Source organism: Urocitellus parryii, unplaced genomic scaffold (assembly GCF_045843805.1).
Source record: "Urocitellus parryii isolate mUroPar1 unplaced genomic scaffold, mUroPar1.hap1 Scaffold_37, whole genome shotgun sequence".
In the NCBI taxonomy this organism is placed as follows: domain Eukaryota; kingdom Metazoa; phylum Chordata; class Mammalia; order Rodentia; family Sciuridae; genus Urocitellus; species Urocitellus parryii.
The window spans coordinates 12,074,371-12,096,888 of record NW_027553327.1 but is presented as its reverse complement, the minus strand read 5'-3'; the positions used below and the strand labels follow the sequence as shown (position 1 = coordinate 12,096,888).

The window sequence follows — 22,518 nt, the reverse complement described above, 5'->3', positions numbered from 1 at the left end:
TCGGATCTTCCCTTGCCTGAGCCCTAGTTATTTATATTACACAACTTTCAAACTGCTACAGTGAAGGCAATCCAAAAGAGTCCCAGATCTTCCACTGATTCTATGGCATAACTTCATCTCTCTGGGTTCAGTTTTCTCATGTAGAAAATGTGAGTGTGAAATGAGAAGACTTTTAGGGAAGAAGAAAGCTAATATTTCCTGAATACTTATTGTGGGCCAGGCAGACACTGTGTAGCTGAAGGAGGGCAGAAGCCATCACTTCTGTTTTCTAGATGAGGGATGTGAAGGCCACGAGAGTCAGGGGAACATGCCCAGGGCTGTCTGGTCTAGCAGAGGAGACGGCCCACCCCTGCCATGGCTCTCTGGCTCCCCAGTCCTTTCTGGCTCCAACATGCTCTTGTCCTTCCCTCAAGTGAAGCCACTAGGTCTGAGCCCTAACCATGCCAAAAGGTTTCCAGGTGTGCCAGGGAAGAGCATCTTCACTAGAGGGTCATGGCTCTTAATATGACCAAGCAAACTAGACCGAAATAAACAGAAAACCTTGCACATTGAGTATAAAAGTGTTTTTAAAACAAATAAACTCCACAAAGACTGCTTCCATCCTCTGCTCAAAGTTACAGAGCAGCAGTAAACACAAAACTTCAGAGGATGGTGCTCCTCACTGGCCAGCAGGGACAGTCTGGCTTCAGGTCACTGCTACGGGTTGGTGAGCTGCCACAGAATACACAGGCATGGGACTCTTGGGACAGGGTATGCTCAAAAAAATCAGACGATGCTCAAAAATTTAAGAAAGGCTTCTGGACTCTTGGTCCTAAGCCGAGCTGCCTTGTGTAGGCTACAGTGTGGGGCTTCACTGCCTTTCCCGTATGGATCCACAGCATGAGAGTGCTGACGTCCTCTTTACGGCCCTGAGCATTCATCCAGAGGAAATTTAAAAGGTGTAGTTTACACAGATTCTCTGTGCTACTGCTTTAAAAAAGTGGAGCTGGGAAACAGCCAGTGTGGGCTGTGAGGAGAAGCGGCCAAACCAAAAGTGCAGATTTCTCTTGTTTTCATATGCATGCAAAGCTGATGGGAAGAGGAGAGTGATAAAAACCCGGTGAGACGGGAATGGGCTAATGGTGCTCCTGGTTCTCAAAGCAGGAACAAAGCAACAGCATTTCTTTCTGATCCTCAGTCCCTGAAATAGTTCCAGATTAACAGGATTTTCACCACTATCTTATGAATGAATGAAGCTCTTCTTTCCCTGCCACAGAAATCCATATGACATATATCAAAGCATCTATAACTGGTAAACACCACACACACACACACACACACACACACACACACACACATATTTTTGAAAGGCAAAGCAAGTTCAGTATCTATTCCTAAGACCTATGAATTCTGAAAAATCAGCGCTCTATTTCTATAGCCATAGAGAAAAAAACAGGAAGTCTGTATACCGGATAGTAAAATAATAGATTTTATTTATCTTTCTGCTTATCTGGAGTTTTGAATTGTTCTACAGAGAACTTGTATAATTATTTTAATAAGGCACAACGACTTTATGCTAAGCTAGAACTTAAAAACCACATTGTAAATGCCCTTACAACTTCTTACATAATAAGAATTAGGCATTTCTTACACTTCTTGCTAAATTAGAAATGTCTACCCTGTGTCTTTGCCAATACCCTTGCCAAAGCGATGGCAGTGCCACCGAGGAATGCTTAAAACCTCTTGCCAACCTCTTAGGGAAAGTTAAATTCTACTCCTTATCCATATGTAATTAGCAGAGGTAAAATATTAAGCTACCTTCACCTTCTCAATAGGAATAAAATATAAAGCCAACTTTTCTCTACAGTAGTTCATTCATTCTATGTTTCTATAGATCTGGCATAACTTGGGTTGGTAGATGAAAATTTCATATGGATGAATCTAAGAATTTGTCTAAAACTAAAAACTAATACTCACTAATAACAAAATGTTAGTAAGCCAGCCAGGGCTCTCTGCAGAAGGATTCATATGCTCCTCCTTGGCATTCAGCTGAGAAAAAATGGGAAAGGCCTCTTATTCTACCTCTACACCTAAAAGCAGTAAGTGAGGGGATCCTGTGTTTCACAACATCCTTCTGCCTATGTGTTGAAAGTTATAAACACTGAAAATTGACCTAGGGAGAGGAAAGCCAGCAGCCACAAAGCAAAGAGTAGGTAAGGGGTCAGAGTGCCACTGAGAACTTGGCTGCTTCTTCCTTTCAACCTTTCACGTTTTTTTGTTTTTTAATGAACCCTACAAAGAGATGAAGAAGGCAACGAAGGCAGAGCAGGAGCACTAAGAAAGAATCTTCCTGAAAGGGTCTTGAGGTTTCCCTATACCTTCCCACCCATTAGCCCCTAAATGCATATGTTCTGATTTAATTTTCACAACTGGGAGGGCGTGACCTTCACTTTGACCTGCTCATATACAACTGTGGCACTCAATGATTCAAGCTTGGGTGTCTCTCGAATGCTCTCGTTTCTTCTTGTCCCATCCTAAATGCAGCAGCTGTTACTCTGACAAGTTCCCATGCTAGCCCTATGCTATGTGACATCCCAGTGTCCCTTTCTACAGTGTGAGGATGAGTTCCCAGTAGCAGATGTTACACAAGTGAAATTCTCCTTCCTGGAACATTGGAATGTTCTCCTGCTGGAATGTAATACCCCTGGGGACAGAGGCTATCTTTTTACTCTTATAGAATTCTCCGTGCCTACACAGAGCCCAAGCCAGGCTGGAAGCACAGTGTGACCTCTGGAATGCTCTTCTGTGACTGTGGAGAGATGACCGACTAACAACAAACACCTCTTCTGTCCCTGGGCCCTGAATTTTGGCTTCTCTTTTTACTATTACCAAGAACCCCTGTTTGTTGAACACATTTCTGTTTTACGCAGTGTCCTCACAAACACATATTGGAATGTGACTGTGATTTTGATATATCACCTTCAAAGGGCTTAACCAGTGGGGGCAATGCAGAGAAAACCCAGGAGGCAGGCTGGGTCCCTGACTTACCGGCACTTCCACTGACTGCATGGAGAGGTCACATGGTGGCTTCAGGGCTTTGGGCCTCGTGGCGTACCAGAAAGTTGTGATGGCTGCAAACGCTCCAAAGCCCATAAGTGTGTTGGTCGGAAGGGTGCGCACGTACTGCCGGATGTCAACCAGCTCTGGCATTCGAAAATACCAGAACAATTCGTGGGCTTGCATGGTCCTGTGCTGGTGGTGCCCTAGGTCAAATTCTGTCAGAACAGAAAATGTCACATTCATTACAGAGAGAAAGGATGCCTCACCAGAATCCCCAGAGGCTGTGGCATTCAGCTCGCAGTCTAATAGCCCATGATCCGGGTCGTTCCCTGGCTGTCAAATTTCATTTTTATAAAAAGAATTTAGGAATTCATTTCTGTTCCCTTTCTCCATTATCTTGTGTTTAAAAAAAGGAAAGAAAGAAAACAAATACATTACCTTGCTTTTATTAACCACACTAAAAAGATTTTACTCATAAAGAATTCTTACCACAAGATGCTCAAATAAGTGGCACCACAAGTTTCTACCTTCTTCTGGGATATTACATCTCTGCTTTCCTCCACCTAATCAAATACACTCCACTCCCTTTAGCAAGGCTAATGGGGACACAAAGGCAAAGATCAGACAAGCCCCAAACCACCTACAGTCTCAGAACAAGTTCCTCAACTGGTAAAACAGACCAATCCAAATTTCAAAAATGTCTCTGACCTTGCTGGTACTCTTCCCACCACAAAAGTGGAATATAAATGCTGGAAACCCACAGATGGCTATTCTGACTAGATCATTTTCTTTTATATTCCCCAGGACATCATATCTAAAATAAATAAATAAATTGGTGTCCATAAACTTTAAACCAAACACTGGAAACCTAGAAAGAGGTTATCATATAGTATTTGAGAGAAAGTATAGATTAATATTTAGGATCCAAGATTCTGGAATTAAATCTGGCCTCTCCAGCTTGTTAGCTATATGATTTGGGACAAAATACATTAGCTCTCTGTACCTTAGTTTTTTTTTTAATCTATAAATGAAGGTGAAAATAATACCTATCTCATTGGACTTTCATAACTACTAAATGTTTCAAATAAACAGTTTAGGATAATGCCATACCCCAGAAAACGCACAATAAATGGTAGATATTGCTATTATTTCCTCTACCAACAGTCTGTGATTAGTCCGGAAGACACAACAGTAAGTTACTCAGATGATAAAAAACGATGCTTGCCTACAGTTTGCAAACTTAAGAAGTCAAAACACACAGAAGAAAAACAGATGAATAGCTTGATAGATGTCAAAGCCTCAAACTTAATGTTACAGACAATTTATACATAGTCTAAAAACTAAATGTGCAGTACCGATAAATAAATGAGAATAATTCTAGTAAGAAAAATGTTGATGAAGAACTATTCTGAAGATTGGCAGCAAAGGGAAGGAAATAATAGTAAATGAGCTGGAAGCTTTTTCTTTGGTAATTCCGATAAGTGTGCACATTGGCACTCTAAGTTCAGATGGTACTTGTGAGCTACTTACTATATATTTCCTTAAATAGCTAGGTTACAAGACTGAAAAGATTTTTCTTCTGTTCAATATAGACATTTTCTATGTAAACTCAAATCTATACTATTATATATATTTTTTCAAAGAGTAGCAAAATATTAAGCTGCTTTTACTAAACAATAACGTCACAGGAACCAATATAATGCTTGGGCTACTATGGCTCTGGATAAGATGTGCATGCATGTAAGTGCATGCACACACACACACACACACAAACACAACATACACACAAACACACAACATACACACAGAGGGAATGTCAAGGTTTAACATGACGAGAGAAAGAACAGATAAGCCAATGTCTTCAGGTCAAAACTCTGGAGAGAAAGCTCCAGCACTCACAAAACCACTCACCATCTGTGTCACCAACAGCTGACTTCTAGGTGACATACCACTGCAGAAACAGAAAAGGGAAGCAGGCTGGGGGTGGAGCGGGGGCTGGAGGCACTCGGCTGGCACTTGCCTGGCCTGCCAAGGTCTTTCAGGGCACTCGTCACATGCCGAGGCATACACTGCTGCCCAGTGGGCTAAAGGTAACTAGCAGACAAAATCCATACTTGACTTCTCAGGAGAACAGGGGGTGGGGGATGGGCCAATGAGGAGCTGGGAGCAGAGTCACCCCATTGCTCCACCCATGGGCAGGGACCGGCATCAGTGAGTGCTGCTGCCAGTACCAATTCTGCAAACAGACACTGTTTTCTTTCTGCTCAGCTTCCCATCAAGAAGAGACAATGGGCGCGTGCGCATTCATTCATATATATATATATATATATATATATATATATATTTTTTTTTAAACACTGGAATGAAATAGGAAGTTGGGTGCTTGGTCTAACCAACATGAGACATACCCAGAAAGAAACAGATTGCTAAGAGCTCACTCAGCACAGACTTATTCTAGATGAATTCATAGGAATTGTGCTAGTCCCATCACTGTGCACATCTGAGCACCTAGGTTGTAGGGGCACTGTGCTAGGAGTACTGAGGTGAATGTGTCAGTGGCTGGGTGTGGCCTTCAATGGGCTATCTAGTAGGGGAGACACAAAATTAAACAAGCAAGGTCCACCTGGCATCAGGGAGGGTCTTTCCAGGCAAACTGTCCAAACAGTATTGCAACTCTACAAAGACAACAACTTTACAAGTCTAATGTGCAAACTTGCGCTGCCCTCAAATCATTCCACCTTCCAGTTGTCTTCATCACCCTGCAGCACTTCAATCTGAAAAGGAATTATTCACCCCTTATACCCCCCAACCCCAGGTCCTTCTCTCTTCTTCCCCCAAAGTTTCTTCAGTAATTCCCCACAAATTCTAGATTATGTGAATTCACAGGTGCTATTCAATAGAATCCCATCCCTGAGTGAGAAGAGCAAACAATTCCCTTCCACACAAAGACAGTCATACACAGGAGATTAATTTGTCCATTTTAAGCATCAGCAGTCAAGCTACAGTCTGCACTACACCAACAGGAAAGTTTAATAAGTCTGGGAAGAAAAAGTTTTTAAAAAATCTTCAGAAAACTGCAGACTGAATGGCTCACATGGAAGAGTATTTTATTAGATGCTAATCTGTAAGGCTAAGCATTTAAATTCAGCCAAATTCCTACATTTAGTGGGTGATCACGATAAGCTATTGGAGGTTTTAAGCCATTCCGCTCAGCTGGCGGCCAGGTAACAAGCTGCAAACCAACTTCAATGAACAAATTGGTTAATACTGTACATGGGAAAACTATGTATAAAAACCAAGACAATACCCCATTTTGATCCTTGTGAAAAACAACTCTCATGGATGAAATGGACAACATAATCTTTCCCCTTCAATTCATCTGCTATTAAGAAAAAGAAAACGAGGGGCAATAAATAGCCCTGATGTGCTATATGTGATCATAAACACCATGCCTTATGACTGAGGTTTAACAAGTCTCTAAGAAATATTCACGTACTTGCTAATAAATGGTTAAAACTAACAGATGGATTGTGTTCTCATTTCAATGGTGTTCTAGTTGGAGGTTTTTTTTTTTATTCTTTCAAAAGCAAATTTCCATATCGTCATGTAAAGAAGTTTATAGCCCAGGCATATAAATCATGTTGCTGCTATTTGCTAAGAATATGATTCAACTGGCTTAAAGGCTTAGGAAGCTGGTATTTCTAAGTTGTGAACACACAAGTCTACGGACAGCTAGCTTCTCCTGCTACAGCTACTCTTGGGCATCTTTCTCCCCTCACTTACAAAAAGTGGATTTGCTCAGCTGGGTCTTTTGAATTGCCTATGAAAAAATTCAAAACGAAAGTCTAAAACTACAGAAATGACATGGGATGTAACAATCATCAGGGAAATCTGTCACAAGCCCAGTGTAAAGAACCAGAGCAGAGGACGCCTTTAAACAGACATGAGTAGAAAGAGAGGGAGCATCTTACTGGAACATCACAATAGCACAAGATGGTGAGGAAACCAAGGCCAGAGACCAATCTACACAAGTGATACCTAACTTCTGCTGGGCCACTGACCCTATCCACCATGAACACCCACATGATCATCTCACAAGCAGGGCTTGCAAGCCCCCTTCAGCCAGCCCCAGTTAAGAAACCGTGAGAACAGGTTCTCTACAGAAGGCTGAAAGCACCCCCTTTGTTTGACCCTAGCTTGGCAGAGCTCAGGCCTCTGAGAGGAACAAGAGAGCAACAGCCAGGCCATTTTCTGTTCTTTCAATTTGCCACTCCAGAACTGTTGGATTCTTGCTCCTTCACCCTGGCTGGCAAATCACCTAAAGCTAGATTTGTTAAGCCACCACCTCCCGAACCAAAAGAGCAGTCGGGCTGTCCCTAGAGAGAGGGAGGCCCAGACACTCCAGAGAGACGCCAGGTCTCCCAGTTAGAGAGGGAGGCAGAGGTTGCTGTCCAAACCCTCCCCATGCCGTGGCACTGCTGCCCTTGGCAGAAGAAGGACTAAGACCATTTGGATAACTTTGGGATCCCATGCACAAATAAGCTTGTAGACATAATCCTGTAGTTCCACAGAAAATTAATTATTCCCATCCACGGCCTTGAGGCTTTTCTTCTCAACTAAGTACAATAAACTTTAAACCAGTGGGTTTTTAATTTTCATTAAAGGGATTCAATGGTTTATCAATTCAGTTTCCATGAAGATTAAAAATGGAGGAACAAAGCAAACAAAGGTGGCCCTGTTTTTACAAACTTGATTTCATGAACTCTTCAAGTCAAGCTGAATCTAAATACTCCAACACTTACACCACTTTCCGCCCATCCCTCCTAAAACCATCAGAGAAAGAATGGGACATAACACTTTCAAAAGCAAGCATAATGCAATACTATTTTTTTCTTTTTAATATTTCATTAGTTATACATGGATGCAATATCTTTATTTTGTTTGTTTATTTTTATCTGGTGCTGAGGATCGAACCCAGTGCCTCACATGTGCTAGGTGAGCGCTCTACCACTGAACCACAACCCCAGCCCCTGCAATATTACTTTTTAACCAATAAGATCAGAGCCATACCTTGCCCATTCAGGTTGGCCACAGGTAACAACTATTATGTGTGCCACTGCCAAAATAAAAAATACCAAATGTGACATGTCCAACTCGAAGAGAAAAATTTTGAGATGTAGATGAAATTGACAAATATTTCCTTATTTCCACATTCATTCAACTCCATATATATTTAAGTCATCTGAAAAATTACTTTGAAAATACCGTTTTTTAAAAGATTCACATTCCATTAATATTTTACTCAAATTCTTTAAACATGCACATTCAAACAAGGTCTTAGTTATCTTTAAAGCCATTTTCTGAGGCATCTAATCGTTTTCTGTGTGATGCCATCATATATTTCCCTTGCATTAAATTAAGCTGAAGCATTTTCCAAAATCATGCATGTACCTACTACTGAAAAAAATTCTCTCAGATCACAAGAACCTATTTAAATAGAACAGTAAAGAATTTTGTCCTATAGATCCACATTTCTATAACTAAATCTCATGCTTCATTGTTTCAACTGATTTTTTTTTTAAAAAGGGTTTTATAACAATATCTAACTCTGGCCTTTGTAAGTTCAAATACCAAGAACTAGTTGCCCAACTAGTTTTAAATTTCTTTGTCTTAAGAAGGGTCAAATTCAGTGATTTTTTTTTAACCTTTACAAGGACCCAAGACTAGGATTGGCCAATATGGTTTCAGGACAAGCAGCTTTCTCTGTCTGAGGCCATTTGGAAAGTGGCTGACAGCATGCCCTTATAATGTGAGAGCTTTGTTAAGACTTTAATATTAAGACTCATAAAGTATTTGGGGGAACCCTTCTCTTATATTGGAGTCTAAAAATTATTTCATATCTAGATGGGAGTACAAACTGAGGAAAATTGGCAGACCCATTCCTGAAGCTCAAAATTAAAACATTTAACACAGAGACATACACAAAGGGATTTTTGAGTAAAAAAAATAAAAACAAAAACAAAAAGCAACAAGGGAGCAGTAAATGCAAAAGAAACCCAAGGCACATTCACTTTCCATCACAGCTGCATGGAGGGGTACAAGACTAGCTGGCCCTCAAAGGATGGGTATAGTCTTAGAAAATGGAAAGGGTAGACCGGTTTGTGAGCTACCAGTCCGACTTTTAGAGACCTTCCTCAGGTGCAAGAAGTAAGGGTCTGTAATATTGCACTCCTCCAGGTAGGTGGGTTCCCAGACAACATACCTACAGGGGCCAGTACCAATGCCCATGCACCTCTGCTCTACCTCTGCTCCCCTGTCCCTGGTGCCCCCAGGATCCTTCCTCAAGAAGGTCTACCCCCCAAACCTGGCTGTTCTGCATTTCCCTCTCCCCCATGCCCCCTTCACCTACAATCCTCCTTCCCTGATTCTTTTTGTAATGTCTGAATCCAAGCCAAATAGGGCAGAGGCCACGTTTTTTAACAAATTCTTATAAACTTCCCTGAGGGAGAAGTAATTAATCCTTCTTCTGAATTCTAGCAACACTTTATTTGCATCCCTTGTACGGTACTTAGCACCTCCTGTTTTGTGCTTATGGTGGGTGATGCTTAGTAACTCTAGCTGCTTCTCTTTCTCCTCTGGCCATTGGCCTTAACATAGTGCCTAGCCCCAAACAGATATTTGAGGAATATTTACTGAGTCGTGAATGGCCCTCTGTGATTCTGATCACTTCTCTACCCTAAGCCCCTGGAGGATGTTATTTAAATGAAGAGTGATTCTCCAAAGAGGAAGGGGGCCTTTAAAACATTCCCAAACTATAGTATTCTCCTTCCTCTACCCCCTCCCACCCCCCAGAGTTGCTGGGAGTCCATGTACTAGAAGGGATTGAATAGCATTTCCTGAGTAATGGGTGGGGGCAGGGGCAGCTAGCAAGACAAAGATTAAAAGTCTGCATAAAAATATTCTCTTGTCCCTGTACTGTGATGTTTTATGTTTCACTTACATTGTAATACCATTCCAAGAACTCTGTCAATACTAAGGGGCAAGGTCCTCTCTTCCCCTTGGAAGACATTCAGACACACATTTAGACACATGACCGCTGATCAGCTTAAAAGGAATCAAGGCTTTCCACAGGGAGAGGAAGAGCTCCCACCAGCACCTTTCTTAGGTAGAAAAGCAAATGCCAGAAGAACTCAAGCCCAGAGAGCCACACCAGGGGTGGCCAAGTCTGAGTGAGTTTTGCTCTAAGCCAGTGAGCAAGGCCAGGTTTCTTCTAGCACAGGAGCTGGAGGGCCTTGTGAGGGCTCTGGAGAGGAGGCTGCTTCCAAAACACTGAGAATGCTGGGTGGGTGGCTCTTCCAGATGTAAGGAATGCTGACAAGACTTGCCCAACATGCTCCAGAGCAATAAATAACTACATAAACCATATAGCTCTCCTCCCTCCTCTCAACACATAGATACAAAGAAGACTATCATGGATGTCCACCTAGGAAAATGATAATTATCGTTTGGACATGCCTGATGAAGATATTCAAGTCATGTGAAAAAGACTGTGCAGGACCACAAGGTTAAATTTCAATGAGATTCACTTATAAGGGAAAGCTTCCATTCAAAAAATTCCTAAGAGAAGGAAGTTTCTTCCATTTGTCTTCAAATACTGTTTTAACACTGATTTCTGCCTAAATATCATGGCAAGTCAGGGAAGTTCACTGACCAGCTGGAAAAGGAAGGGGCCTGTATTTCCCACCTGCTCCACAAAGGATTTAGGGTGGTAACCTGTCCTTGTTAAAGAATAACAGATGGGATATAAACCCCTCCCAGAAAACACATATCTAAGCTCTCACCTTCTGTTCTGTGTTGAGTCCTGGCTCAGCCACTGACCAGGTAAAAGATCTCACTCCAAATACACAAACAACCCTCTGAAAATTGTAGGGGATTAGAGAACTCTCATTAGTCCCTTGCACACAGAAGGCCATCGCCATGAAGATAAAGCATTACCAGTGTTTTCTCTACCTTCGGCAAGTTTAGGATACCAATGAAGACAAACACACCCGCAAGAGCAAACCCACCCGAATAAGATGGGGGTGATAACCTCAGAAGTAAATGCTGGGGGCTGGGGTGCTCCCTGGAGAAGAGAGAAGGCACTGTGTATGGGCTGGAGGTCAGGGGGAGGGCTCAGAGCTAAGGATGAAACCAGGCCAAATCTAAATAGGCAGAGATAGGTGAGGGTGGGGAGACACCCTCAAAGGCTAGACCATGCTGGGAGCCTGGAGGTGGGCAGGGGAAGCCAGCTTCCTTAGGCAGAGGCCAAGTCAACATGTTTGTCAATAGAGGGGTGTACAGCTTATGTATCCCTCCAGGTCCTTGCTGGAGCCCAGGCCAGTGTGGGAGATGGAAAACACACCCAGTCCTTGTCCTCAAGGAACCCACATGGCCTAGCAGCTCCCAGACGTTGAAGCTATCAAATACCATGACCTGGATAAGGAGGCTGAACAGGACACAAGGTTGTGTAGAGTTACTGAAGCCTCTTAAAATAGATCAAGGTTTCAGAGTGACCGATGAACTAGAGAAATGGCTTAGCAGAACAGGCGTGAGAAGCAGACAGACACAAAGACCTATTTCTACTCAGAAAAAAAAAAACAGCTACTCTCAAAGTTGGAGAAGTCACTTTTCAGTGTTTACAGATTTCAGCAGGTAACTGCGGTTCCTTTAACCCATTTTGTCCCATTGTCCCAGATATGGAACACCTATAAAAACTTAAATATAGCATATACCATGTAATATAATTGTATGCTCTATAATATAATTCAATTATTATAATAAGAATATAATTATATTATGACATGATAATTATCACAATATTAATATTATATATATATATATATATATGCCTTAGATTATGATTTCCAACTTACTTTAATGCACCTGTGTCAGTTTTGTTGAAATATTCACAGAATTGAAAACTCAGGACTTTACAGGTAAAACGCAGAAGCAAATGAAATCTACAAAATGTTGGTATGTGGTGAATTTCTTCAGGACTCAAGAGGGCATTTAAAGAACATGGGACAACAGGTGCAACAGAAAAGTTGAGCAAGATTTTGCTCATTGTATGTGGAGGGACAAGAGAGGTATTGTCTGATACCACAGGACATGAGTTAAAATTACACTGAGCTTTCAGGTAACTATCAGAAGCAGTGACTGGCCCTGGGAAAGCTATAAACAAAACAAATCTAAAAAGTTGTCTAAGATTATAGTATAATGACACTCAGAGAGCAGACAGAGGAGAGAAGAGGAAAGGAGATTCTCCTGTTTGGTCATGACCTGCTTTGAGTAGGTGACATTAGCTTCAGGTCTCTATATTCCTTTTATGCTTTGTTTCAATTTTTATTCTGAAAAGTTCCAAGTCTTATTCAATAGTAGACAAAGTGTAATAAAACTACCATATCTCCATTACCTGAGCTTCTCATTAAAACATAATCAACATTTTGCTAATACTGTTTCATTTTATCCATGTTTAAAAAAAATTTTTTTAAGTAGTCTCCAACATCCTGTCATCCAGATGAAACTTCTGAGGTTTCAATAGTTCTATGATTTTACAGTTCAGGAAATCATTTGTGCAACAGTATGACTGGCACATATACTGTATCCTCTCAACTGCCCAAAAGTTTAAACAAAGGAGACCAACTTAAACACTGACTGGAAACAGTCAATTCAAATTGATACTTAATTGTCAAGCATGAAAAAGGTCCATATATTCCATGTGGACATATTCACTGAGTACCCACTATATGTCAAGCACAGCTCCAGCCTTGGGAGATGAGAGAGAGAGAGAGAGAGAGAGGGGGGGGGGAGGGAGGGAGGGAGGGGGAGAGAGAGAGAGGGAGGGGGAGAGAGGGGGGAGAGAGAGAGAACCAATCTTATTGAGGCTTCTGCATTGTTAAGTTCTTCTGAAGTCAGAGACCCATTCTAACATGCATCACAACCTAGTTTTAGAGAGGAGTTTCAGTTTCTATTCCCCTTCAACTGGCACATTGAGTCATCTTCTTTTTAGAACTGGCATTCAGAAGTCTCTTGCCATGCCAGTGGTAGAGTTACCTCTCTGTTTCTCTAAGCTTGTAATAACTGCTGTTAATAGTTATAATCCAATGACTACTGTTAATGTTATAATCCAATTAGTAATAAATATGTCCCTAATTTAAATGATTTTCATAATCTATACACATGTATAGTCCATAAATATTTTCTGAACATTGTAAAACAAATAAGAATTTAAATAAAGGCAAAAAAATAAATATCCATGAAAGTTCTAATATTTCCATCCTGTACCCTAATAGATGGTCTAGCTGTCCCCATAGGGTGAACATTTCCCCATTCTGAGAACTGACAGTGTGCTGTGCACTCCTTGTGGCCTCTGTTGGTCACCTGCCTGGCTGGAGTCACTGTCCATTTCCTCCTATGAGTGACAATATACAAAACAGCTAACTTCAGAGCTTGCAACATTTGAGAGGCAGAACCACAGAGTCTGTCAAAAGAAACTCATATGCAGGGGGAAGACAAATATTCAACATCATCCAGTGACCAAGAGAGACATGCTGGAGAGGGCAAGCACTGCTGGTGACTGTCACAGGTCATATTTAAGAAGCCAAATGGACTGGGCTGGCTGTTGTGGTAGAAGGAGAATCTAAGCCATGGGAGCCACACTGGACTCAGAGTCTAGCCTCATCTGAGGAGGTCTGTCCTGGATACCCCACAGCTTCAGACCCTACCCCAAAGGCCAAGGATCCTCACCTTTCCTGAGTTCTAGAGAAGTCTTGCCATCACCAGCAAGAGAAAAAGGAGAGGAAAACAGACCGGTGCAACATTACAGGCAACCTATAAGGCGGGGCTGCTCAGCCACACGCTCTGGACTCCTGTTCCATGCTTCGTGAGGTGCGGGGCTGGACTGCTGAGTAGACTATGTCCCCGCCCACTGCACATGCTGGAACACCTAGGCACAATGTGCATGACTGCCCTACAGAAAGAACAAAGATCTATTTGACCATTTCATTAGTGGCACAGAAATGTGGTACAGTTTTAAAATAGAAATACCAGGTAAATGAAGACTATAGTACAGTTATGTAAGATTATCTAAAATTTGACATTAATCTCTCCTCCCACATCCTGCAAAACCCACAGCCACCTGCTTCTAACATAAGTGAAACAAAACAGAAAGAAATCCCTCAGAGGTACTCCTAAGCTCAAAGTTTACACCCATGAAGACACAGGTTTTGGTCTTGAGATTTTTCAATTACTTGATCTTAACTATAAGATCTAATCTATGCATAAAATAGAATAGACAAACCTGCAACATTAGATGACAAGAACATATATTCTTGTCAGGAGCCATTTCTATGGGGCTCTCTGAATGTTTCCTAGTCCGAATCAAACATCAGATAATATTACATACTTAAGAGCACTAAGGTGCTATGTTAAAAGTTCCTGAAAACACAGAAATGACAATGACTAGGTCTCCTGCATGCTCAAGTCTTAAGAGTGTGGCTGGGGTGCCTATGTGAAGAAGCAAGAAACACACACAGGAAAAGGCACATGAAGGATAGAGACAGGGATGCTATTCAAAATATTTAATAACCAATATGGCCAGACATTAACCAATCAGAAAAGACTCAGGCCACTGCTCAGACCAGAAGCTCTGTTAGGCAGTGGATGAGTCCTTTGGTTTCTGAATTAGGGGTGGAGCTCCCTGGGGCAGCAGCAGTTTTCTAACTAGCATGGGAATAATGCAACATCTCCACCTGCAAGGCTGCTGATGCCTTCCGGCTGAATGAATGTCATTGAGCCTCAGGTTACAGTGAGTGATGGAGTATGAGAAAGGGCAGAGTTACTCCAGGAGTGACTCTAAAGAGCAGGGTTCTGAGGAATAGGGTTAGGACGAGGAATGGCATTCCAGATGGGCCAAGGTAGACACACAGGGGGTCTGTTCTGGATACTCTACAACTTCAGTCCCTACCAGGACACAGGACGGCCACTGGGGCATTGAGACAGTTCACATACAGTCTTAGGGCACAGCCCTGTGCCACCAGCTTATTTTCTATAAATCACAGTACACAATGGATTGGTAAAGGTAGGGCAAATAGCAGGTTGAAGCCAAGCTGTAGAAAGTCCCAGGAAATAAAGACGTGGGGCCTTACAGAGAAGGGCCATAACCGTTTCTGCTCCAGAGGGATACAACCAGACCTCTGCTCCAGAAAAAGTAGTCACTGTTCCTCCTGCCGTGTTTAACTAAAGGCTTTCACTGTCTAACCCAGAGGTGACAGGCTCCAGACTAGATGGGCAGTCTTCAGAGTGACCTGGCAATAGTGTGTAGGTATTGGGCAATATTGTACAGAGAATGGGCTAGAATAAGCAGAACCTGCTGACTTGATGGGATTTCAGAACATAAGTCAAGGACAGTAGTGAGGGCCAGCCATTCCCCAAACAGGCAAAGGGCCCAGGAACAAAACTCCTGTGTGTGTCATGGCCAGAGGCAAAGACAGGTTGTGTAACCTTGGCTGAGTCACCTCTTCTCCCTGCACCACAGTTACTGCATCGAAAAGATGAGTGAGTTGGGCTGCTTCAGAGTTGGGGTTGCTCTGCAGAGCCTCCAAGGCAGCAAGGGAAAACAGATGATACAACCATATCTATGTGATCTGCGATCCCGCCCATACTCAGCCTCCCCATTTTAACCACAGCAGATCTGTTCTTATTTATTTCACATCTTGAAGTCCCACCTAAAATTTCACTGGGAAAAACAGACTCATAATCACTAGTGATGCTACTGTGCCCTTTGAGCCCTCAAAATTCACAATTCTCTTGTCTATGACAAGTTTTCGATATGATCTAGAACATGTGGAGAAGTCTGTTTCCAGTAAAAGGGCCCAAAGAAAAGCAGCAGAAAGCAAACCTATGTTTTCATGGAGAGGCCAACCTCCTACAGTGGCATTATTCCACCATCTGTGGTAAGCCTGGGTTCCCGTGCGCACTTGGAATGTGCTCTTTTCCTCCGGTACACCTGATGCATTAATCATGTGTCCTGACTGTTCTCCAGGCTTTCAAGACCAAGTTCAAGGGCAGACAAAGCCATTTACACTTTAATTCTCTAAAAAGCAAATGATATCATCAAGCACTGAACCAAGCTGAATGAATCAAAATTTGTTGTCTCTTTCAGCACTGTGGTGGCACAAAGGGAAAATTCATGGAAGATTATAAACAAGATGGAGAAAAAAATAAGGAGCAATGATATAGAAAAAGGAGACTCAGCACAGTCCTGCTTTGCCACCAGCTGAATAACTTGGAACTTTCCAGCCTCTGCCGCACTGAGAATCCTTCTAGCTCTCAAGGGTCAGCAAAGCCAAGCAACCAGGGCACAGGCCCTGAAGTCAGACTGTCTAGGTTCAAATCCTGGAATAGTCAACTTAACCTCTGCACCTGTTTCTTTAACTTTTGTAAAGTATGGATAAGAAAGAGTAGGACCTACCTCACAAGGTCATTGGGGGACTAATGAGTTAACATACCTGAAGCACGAAGAACAGTGCCTTGATCTGTCTGTCACCCCTGTGATCCCTGAGCCTTGGCCCTGTTCTGGCTGCGGCCACCACTCTTGTGGCTGCCAGAGCCCTGTTTCACAGTTGACAGTTGTGCCTTGAGAGTGAAACCAGTCCCTGCTGCAACTTTCTCTTAATGACATATAGGGTTTTCTGACTTAGTGGATATGGGTATTTCTTCCACAACAAACCTCAGGGGAAAGTGCCAATTTCTACAGTAGACAAAAATGTGCAAACAGACAGATAACACATTCAGCATACGTCCCACTCAGAATGAGGAAATGGTCTAAAAGGTAACCCACATCTCCTACTCTGTTGCCCCAACTCCTTTCAATTTATCTTTCCAAACCATGAAAACCTTATTTCAACAGTTTTTCATTAGAACCCAAAAGTCCATTGAAACCCATACATTAATAAAACAATTTTCAAATCATTGTCAATTTCAAGAGATTTAAAGCAGAACCTGATTTAATTTTTTTTTTAAAAAAACTAACAAATATTGGTAAACTGCCTTGTAAAAAATAGCTGTTCCTCAATATCCAGCAAGGAGAAGTAAATAAATTAAAGCATATTCCATAAAGTATACAATGCTGTCATCTTTGAAACTCATTTTTTAAAAATAGTACATAACAACATGAGGGAAGTGTTCACAATGTAACTTTGGTAATTAAAATTAAATTGCCAAAATTTTTATCTTTGATTAACAATGTATGCTTTAAGTTTTTTAAAAAATTGTTAAGGAAAAAAAAACAAGAGAAAATACACTAAATGTTATAATAGTACTTCACCTCTAGAAGACCTTTTTATTTTTTTTTACTTCCCCAAATTTCTATCATAAGCATCCATTACTTTTATAATAATAAAAAATAAATAAGTACAACTGGGGAAGGCAAAATGGCCTTAGATAAATTTCAAAGTGTTTATTTAAAACTTGAAGACCAGCAAATAATTCTTGAAGAAATTACCCAGGCCACCAGTTTTGAAATCATAGATTTAGGAATCAGCAAATACATTTGGAGGCAGATGTCACAGGGGCACAGAGCCCTTTCCTACCTCCAGGTGAGTTTCTGTCCAAGGGTGACATCCTTTTAGCCAGCCACACATCAAGGAAGAAGCCATCAGATTTCATCCCCCACTTCTTGATTCCTCTAAGGTTACAACTGACTGAATACTGTTAAGAACTTGCACATGACAGGATATCAAGAGCTGGGGAAAATTAACATAACTCACTCTGCCATGACTATCTCTTCTGCCATTACATATCACCCTAGGATTAAACAAACTAAAATTTCCTAGGAGTTGACATTCAGCATCTTATAGACACAACAGTCTCAGAGCTGCTGTTACAAACACTGGTAAAACTGCCTCTTCCTTCTAGTTCACCCCACATTCAGTTGCTACTTCAGGGCTTTAAAGTTCTCAGAAGCCCCTGGAAGAACTAACATGTACCCAACCATGGGCAGCTTCAGATCAGCTTTGTTCACCGAAAATTACTCTTCAGGCAAAATTACTCATCATCCAAACAAGACTGTCCATAAAACATTACTAATGGATTCTAACATAACAGAGTTTGGTTATAAGAGACAGTGAATGCAAAGGAATAATGGAGATCTGTTTTAAAATGCAAAGTTGCTCAATAACTTCAACTGATCTTGGAAACTAATGCTCCTTTGAAGTTACAAATATAAACTTAGAAATTATTAGTATTCCTACAGACTTGCCCTTTCCAGAGAGGAAATTTAGGAGAGAGGAGAAATCTCCAGCTATAAATGAACCCGATCTTTTCCCAGGCTCCTCCCCTAGACACACAGCCATATTCCACAACACTGTCACATCAAAACTAAAGATGCTGGAAGACTTAGACGCAAAGTAAAACACTGTGGCATGCTGATACATTTTGAGTTACCCCGAACTTGACTCAGAAGCAAACAGGTAGCTATGAAAACTGTACCATTATGGTATAAATAGATGGCCTTTCCCTACCTGCATTTGTCACATATCACTTCTTAAATGTCAAAAATTAAAAATCCCAGAGATTTCTTTTGAGTCAGGCTGCCTACAATAATAATAAAAATCCTGCCAAAATATGAATAACAGAGACAGGAAGGAAACATGTCAAAATGCTCATAATTATGAGGGAAGGGTGATTTTTTTTAAATCTTCTATATTTACAGTAAATTTAGAAAACAGAAGTTTTTAATATGCATAACTTATTTTGAGAGGAGAGGTATAAGTTATACTACTTTGAAAGATTTTCCCTTTTCCAGTCATAGAATTTTAGCTCTTTCATGAAATTTTAGTCTAATGCAGTCTTTTCATAAATGAGGAGTTGGTTTCAGGGTAGGAAAGGATTTTCCCAATTGAGCCAAAACAAGAAGGAATGTCTCCCAAGACCTGGTCCTGTGTTTTCCACTGTATCATCCTGCCCTTTCATGCTCCAAAATGATGGGTTCCTTTTAGTTCGACCTTCTCAAGCCCATGGCATTGCAGATCATTAACTCAAAGTTAAGTTCTGGGCAACGTCCACCTGAAAGAAGTTTTTGGTAGATTTTTTTGCTTGTTTGTGTTAAGTCAACACTTGGTTTCTTTGGAATAATCACAGGTTAAGTTGTGAAAGGTGTGTCAGAAACTGCAATTTAACCAGTTTCTCTCAAATTAATCAAAGGTCAATAACTAAATGGTACTGATTGATAGTTGGAGTATTTTGGATATTAATGCATCAAGATACAGCTTAAAAGTCTTAACCAGGGCACTTGAAGGGCACTTTTATAATGGCTATTCTTAATTAGGCTCCATAACCTTGAGCTTGGGTGGAGTGCGGATAGGGTTTGCAAGCCCTGACATTCAATGCTGATTAGTTGGAGTCTGTCTCTAGATTCTAATCCACGCCTTCATTCAAGTCATCTACCAAAGCTGACCCTCTACGCTATAAAGTGATAGAGATCATCTTTTGTTGCCTAATTAAAAAAAAAAAAGGCCAGAGTGCCTTAAATCAATGATTCTATCACGGCTATGTACACTCCTCTGGAGACACCGCGAGAATTTCTACATATGGCAACCTGCTTTTGGTGCTGCCTCTGACCCTTCAGAGAGCGTTCCGCGCAGGGGCCCTCATCACACTCAGGCACCGGTCCAGTCTAGCTCCCAGCGTGGTCCTAGCACGCCCTACAGATCCTGCCCCTGGGGCACAAGGGATGCCTGCGGCCGAGAGAACACGGTCCCGGATCAGGTAGGACCACCTCCACGCACCTGGGCTGGGCCTCCTACTGTGGGCCGGGCCGGTCCCCGCCGCCACGCCAACCAGGGGCCGGTCTCGCGGCACACGTCCCTCGGATACGCGGTGCACCAGCCCCGCGCCCGCGCCACCAGCGCCACCAGCGGGAAGCGGCGAGCAGGCAACTCGGGCTCCAGCACAGGAAGCGGCGGTGAGAGGGGCGGCCTGGGAGCTCGGGCTGCCCTGGGAAGCGAGGCCGCAGAGCAGAGACCGGAAAGAGGAACGTCTCCGGGAGCAGCGAGCTGTTCTCGCGTCCCCACTGCGCACCGCCTCTGAGGATCGGCCCCGCGGTGCAACCTCAGCCCCGCGCCTCCATCGAGAACCCGCACCGCAGCGGGAGCAGCTGAGGCTCCGCGCAGCGGGCGCACTCACCTCCTCCGCTACCCGGGCCGCTCCGCCGACGGCTGTCACTGCAGTCCACTCCCAGCCCAGCGCAAAGTCCTGGTGCTATTTAAAGAGTCTCTGCCGCCACTGCCCACTGGCTGAGCCCCGCCCCCGCGGCCGAACTAGGCGGCTGTAAGTGCGCGAGCCGGGCCCGCTCCACCCTGCCTTGCAAGCCCTGCCCCATCCTCCAGGCCCCGCCCCCCCGCTGGGCGCGTGCGTTGCTAGCGGGTGGCGGGCAAAAGCGGCTGAAGTCACCCGAACAGCAGTCCGGTTTCACAACGAAATCTGAGGAAGGGCAAAGGGTAAATCGTAGTGCCCCAGCCCCAAAGGCCCGGAGACTGCGAGTCTGCGATGCCTTGAGGTGGGAGACGTCTTTTTGCACCTTGCACGCTCAGCCACCTGCCCCACTGACTTCTTGTAGTCCCCGGGGTTCTGCTCTGTGGATGTCTGGTGGTCCAAGAGTTTCCCTTTCCGTTTTTCTTTGGCACAGACTTATGCGACCCCTTTTAGCAGGATTTCACCACCGTCCCCACCCTGAGTTTCGCCACAGTCCCTGGCAGGGAAGACCTGTGTGGACTTCCACAATGTCCTAGACATGAAGCAACCCTGGACAATTCAGGCCCCAGGATAGTGAGAGCAAAAGAGATTAGGCATTGCTGAAGCATCACATTCACCTGCTGAGTTCTTGCCATGCAGTTTTGAGGGATTCTATGGGATGAACTTTGAGGGATTTTCAGACACCAACGCAATTGTTTTCAGGCTCACATCTCAACTGTTACTTTTCCTCTTAGTTCCTGAGGCCTGCCAGTATCTTTAAGCTCTAATAGTTGTCCAGTTACAGTGGTGTTTGCACCAAGCATTGGGCAGAGGTCTAGTACTGCTTTGAATTTGAGGGATGAGAAGAATTATTGTTAAAATAAAGGCCTCTGGTGATAATGTTGTAGGGACAAACGAGGCCAGGCACCGAAGATAGCAGGAAACAGTTTTATTTGGCTGCAGCCAGGTTCAGAGGGTACAGCCTTTGCTGTAATCAATCAATCCCCTGAACCCGGAGTTCAGGGAGTTTCAGAATTTTATATCCAGAATGTAAGGGGAGGGGCTCAGAATTTCACAGTCTGCAGAAGTTCACATAAAAGCAGCTTTTTCTTTCACTGTCCTGGGCAAGTTAACTCTTCAAGGACAACACCTGAGAAGGGGAGAGCTTCATCTCCCCTTTCTATCCTCCCGCTGCCAGTTGTTACCACGGGCTCATTTGTAACTTATCTTAAAAATGCAGACATCTCTGTGAAGCCCAGCTCAAGGCCAGAGGCCTTGTTTGCACATTTCTTCAAAGTACTATACTGGATAGGTTTATGAAAAACTAGTAAGGGGGTGTCCAACACCTGGAGTGCTGGTATCTTCTCTGCCAGTGGCCAAGTAAACAGGGTGACATGAAAATAGGAAGTTTATATACATTGGACTCTTTTTCTGACAGTCCTAAAATCAGCCATGGTGAAGAGGGCTTTTCTGTGGAGAAAGGGGGTGCCACTTCAGTAACATACCCCTTATTGGAGGCTTAATATCAGACACTGCACATGCATGACCCTATCTTTATCATAACCCTATGAGATGGTGCTATCATCATTCCCCTTTTACAGAAGAGGAAATGGAGGCACAGAGGTTATATGTCAGTTGAGGGCAAGACTACACCTGGAACTCAAAATGGTCTGCCTCCAGAGCATGCACATAACAATGGTGGGATTATACTGAGGTTTACACTGGTTAAAAACAGATGTGTTCCTTCTAGGCTCAAGCATATTCAAGTTGATTCCAGAAAATAATGGAAGGAGTAGAGGCACTGGGGATTGAACCCTGGGGTGCTTTATCAATGAGCCATATCCCTGGCTTTTTAAAATTTTTATACAGGGTCTCACTAAGTTGCTGACATTGGCCTTGAACTTGCAATCCTCCTGCTTCAGCCTCCCTAATCACTGAGATTATAGGCATGCACCACTGCACTAGGCAGCAAATAATATCTTAAAACACTTTTCCTGAGTGTCTCTAGAGCTTTTCCAGAACACCCGAAAGTAGCAATTTTATTTGTTTCCTCTCACACTGAGCTGGGCTCTGTGGCATGGTAGTGGTGAGAGCAACCCACACACCAACAACTTCTGTAACAGCTGGCTGCTTCTAGCTCCCCTTCAAGATCTGTATCTTTCAGATGGACATGCACCCATTTAAATGAGAGGAAAAAAAATAGACTCC

The 22,518-nt window shown here is 42.9% G+C and overlaps 1 protein-coding gene across 1 annotated transcript in view; it reads right to left on the bottom strand.

The window, feature by feature from the left end:
* LOC144252134 (long-chain-fatty-acid--CoA ligase 1-like) overlaps positions 1 to 20,328 on the bottom strand; it is a 36,986-nt gene extending 16,658 nt beyond the window's left edge. The window contains exons 1-2 of the mRNA XM_077794666.1: positions 20,263 to 20,328; positions 3,028 to 3,254 (exon numbers count right to left, since the gene is read on the bottom strand). Of these exons, the coding sequence (XP_077650792.1) occupies positions 3,028 to 3,222 (195 nt within the window). The 5' untranslated portion in view covers positions 3,223 to 3,254; positions 20,263 to 20,328. The remainder of the gene's footprint in view (positions 1 to 3,027; positions 3,255 to 20,262) is intronic.
* Between the last annotated feature and the right edge of the window lie 2,190 nt (positions 20,329 to 22,518).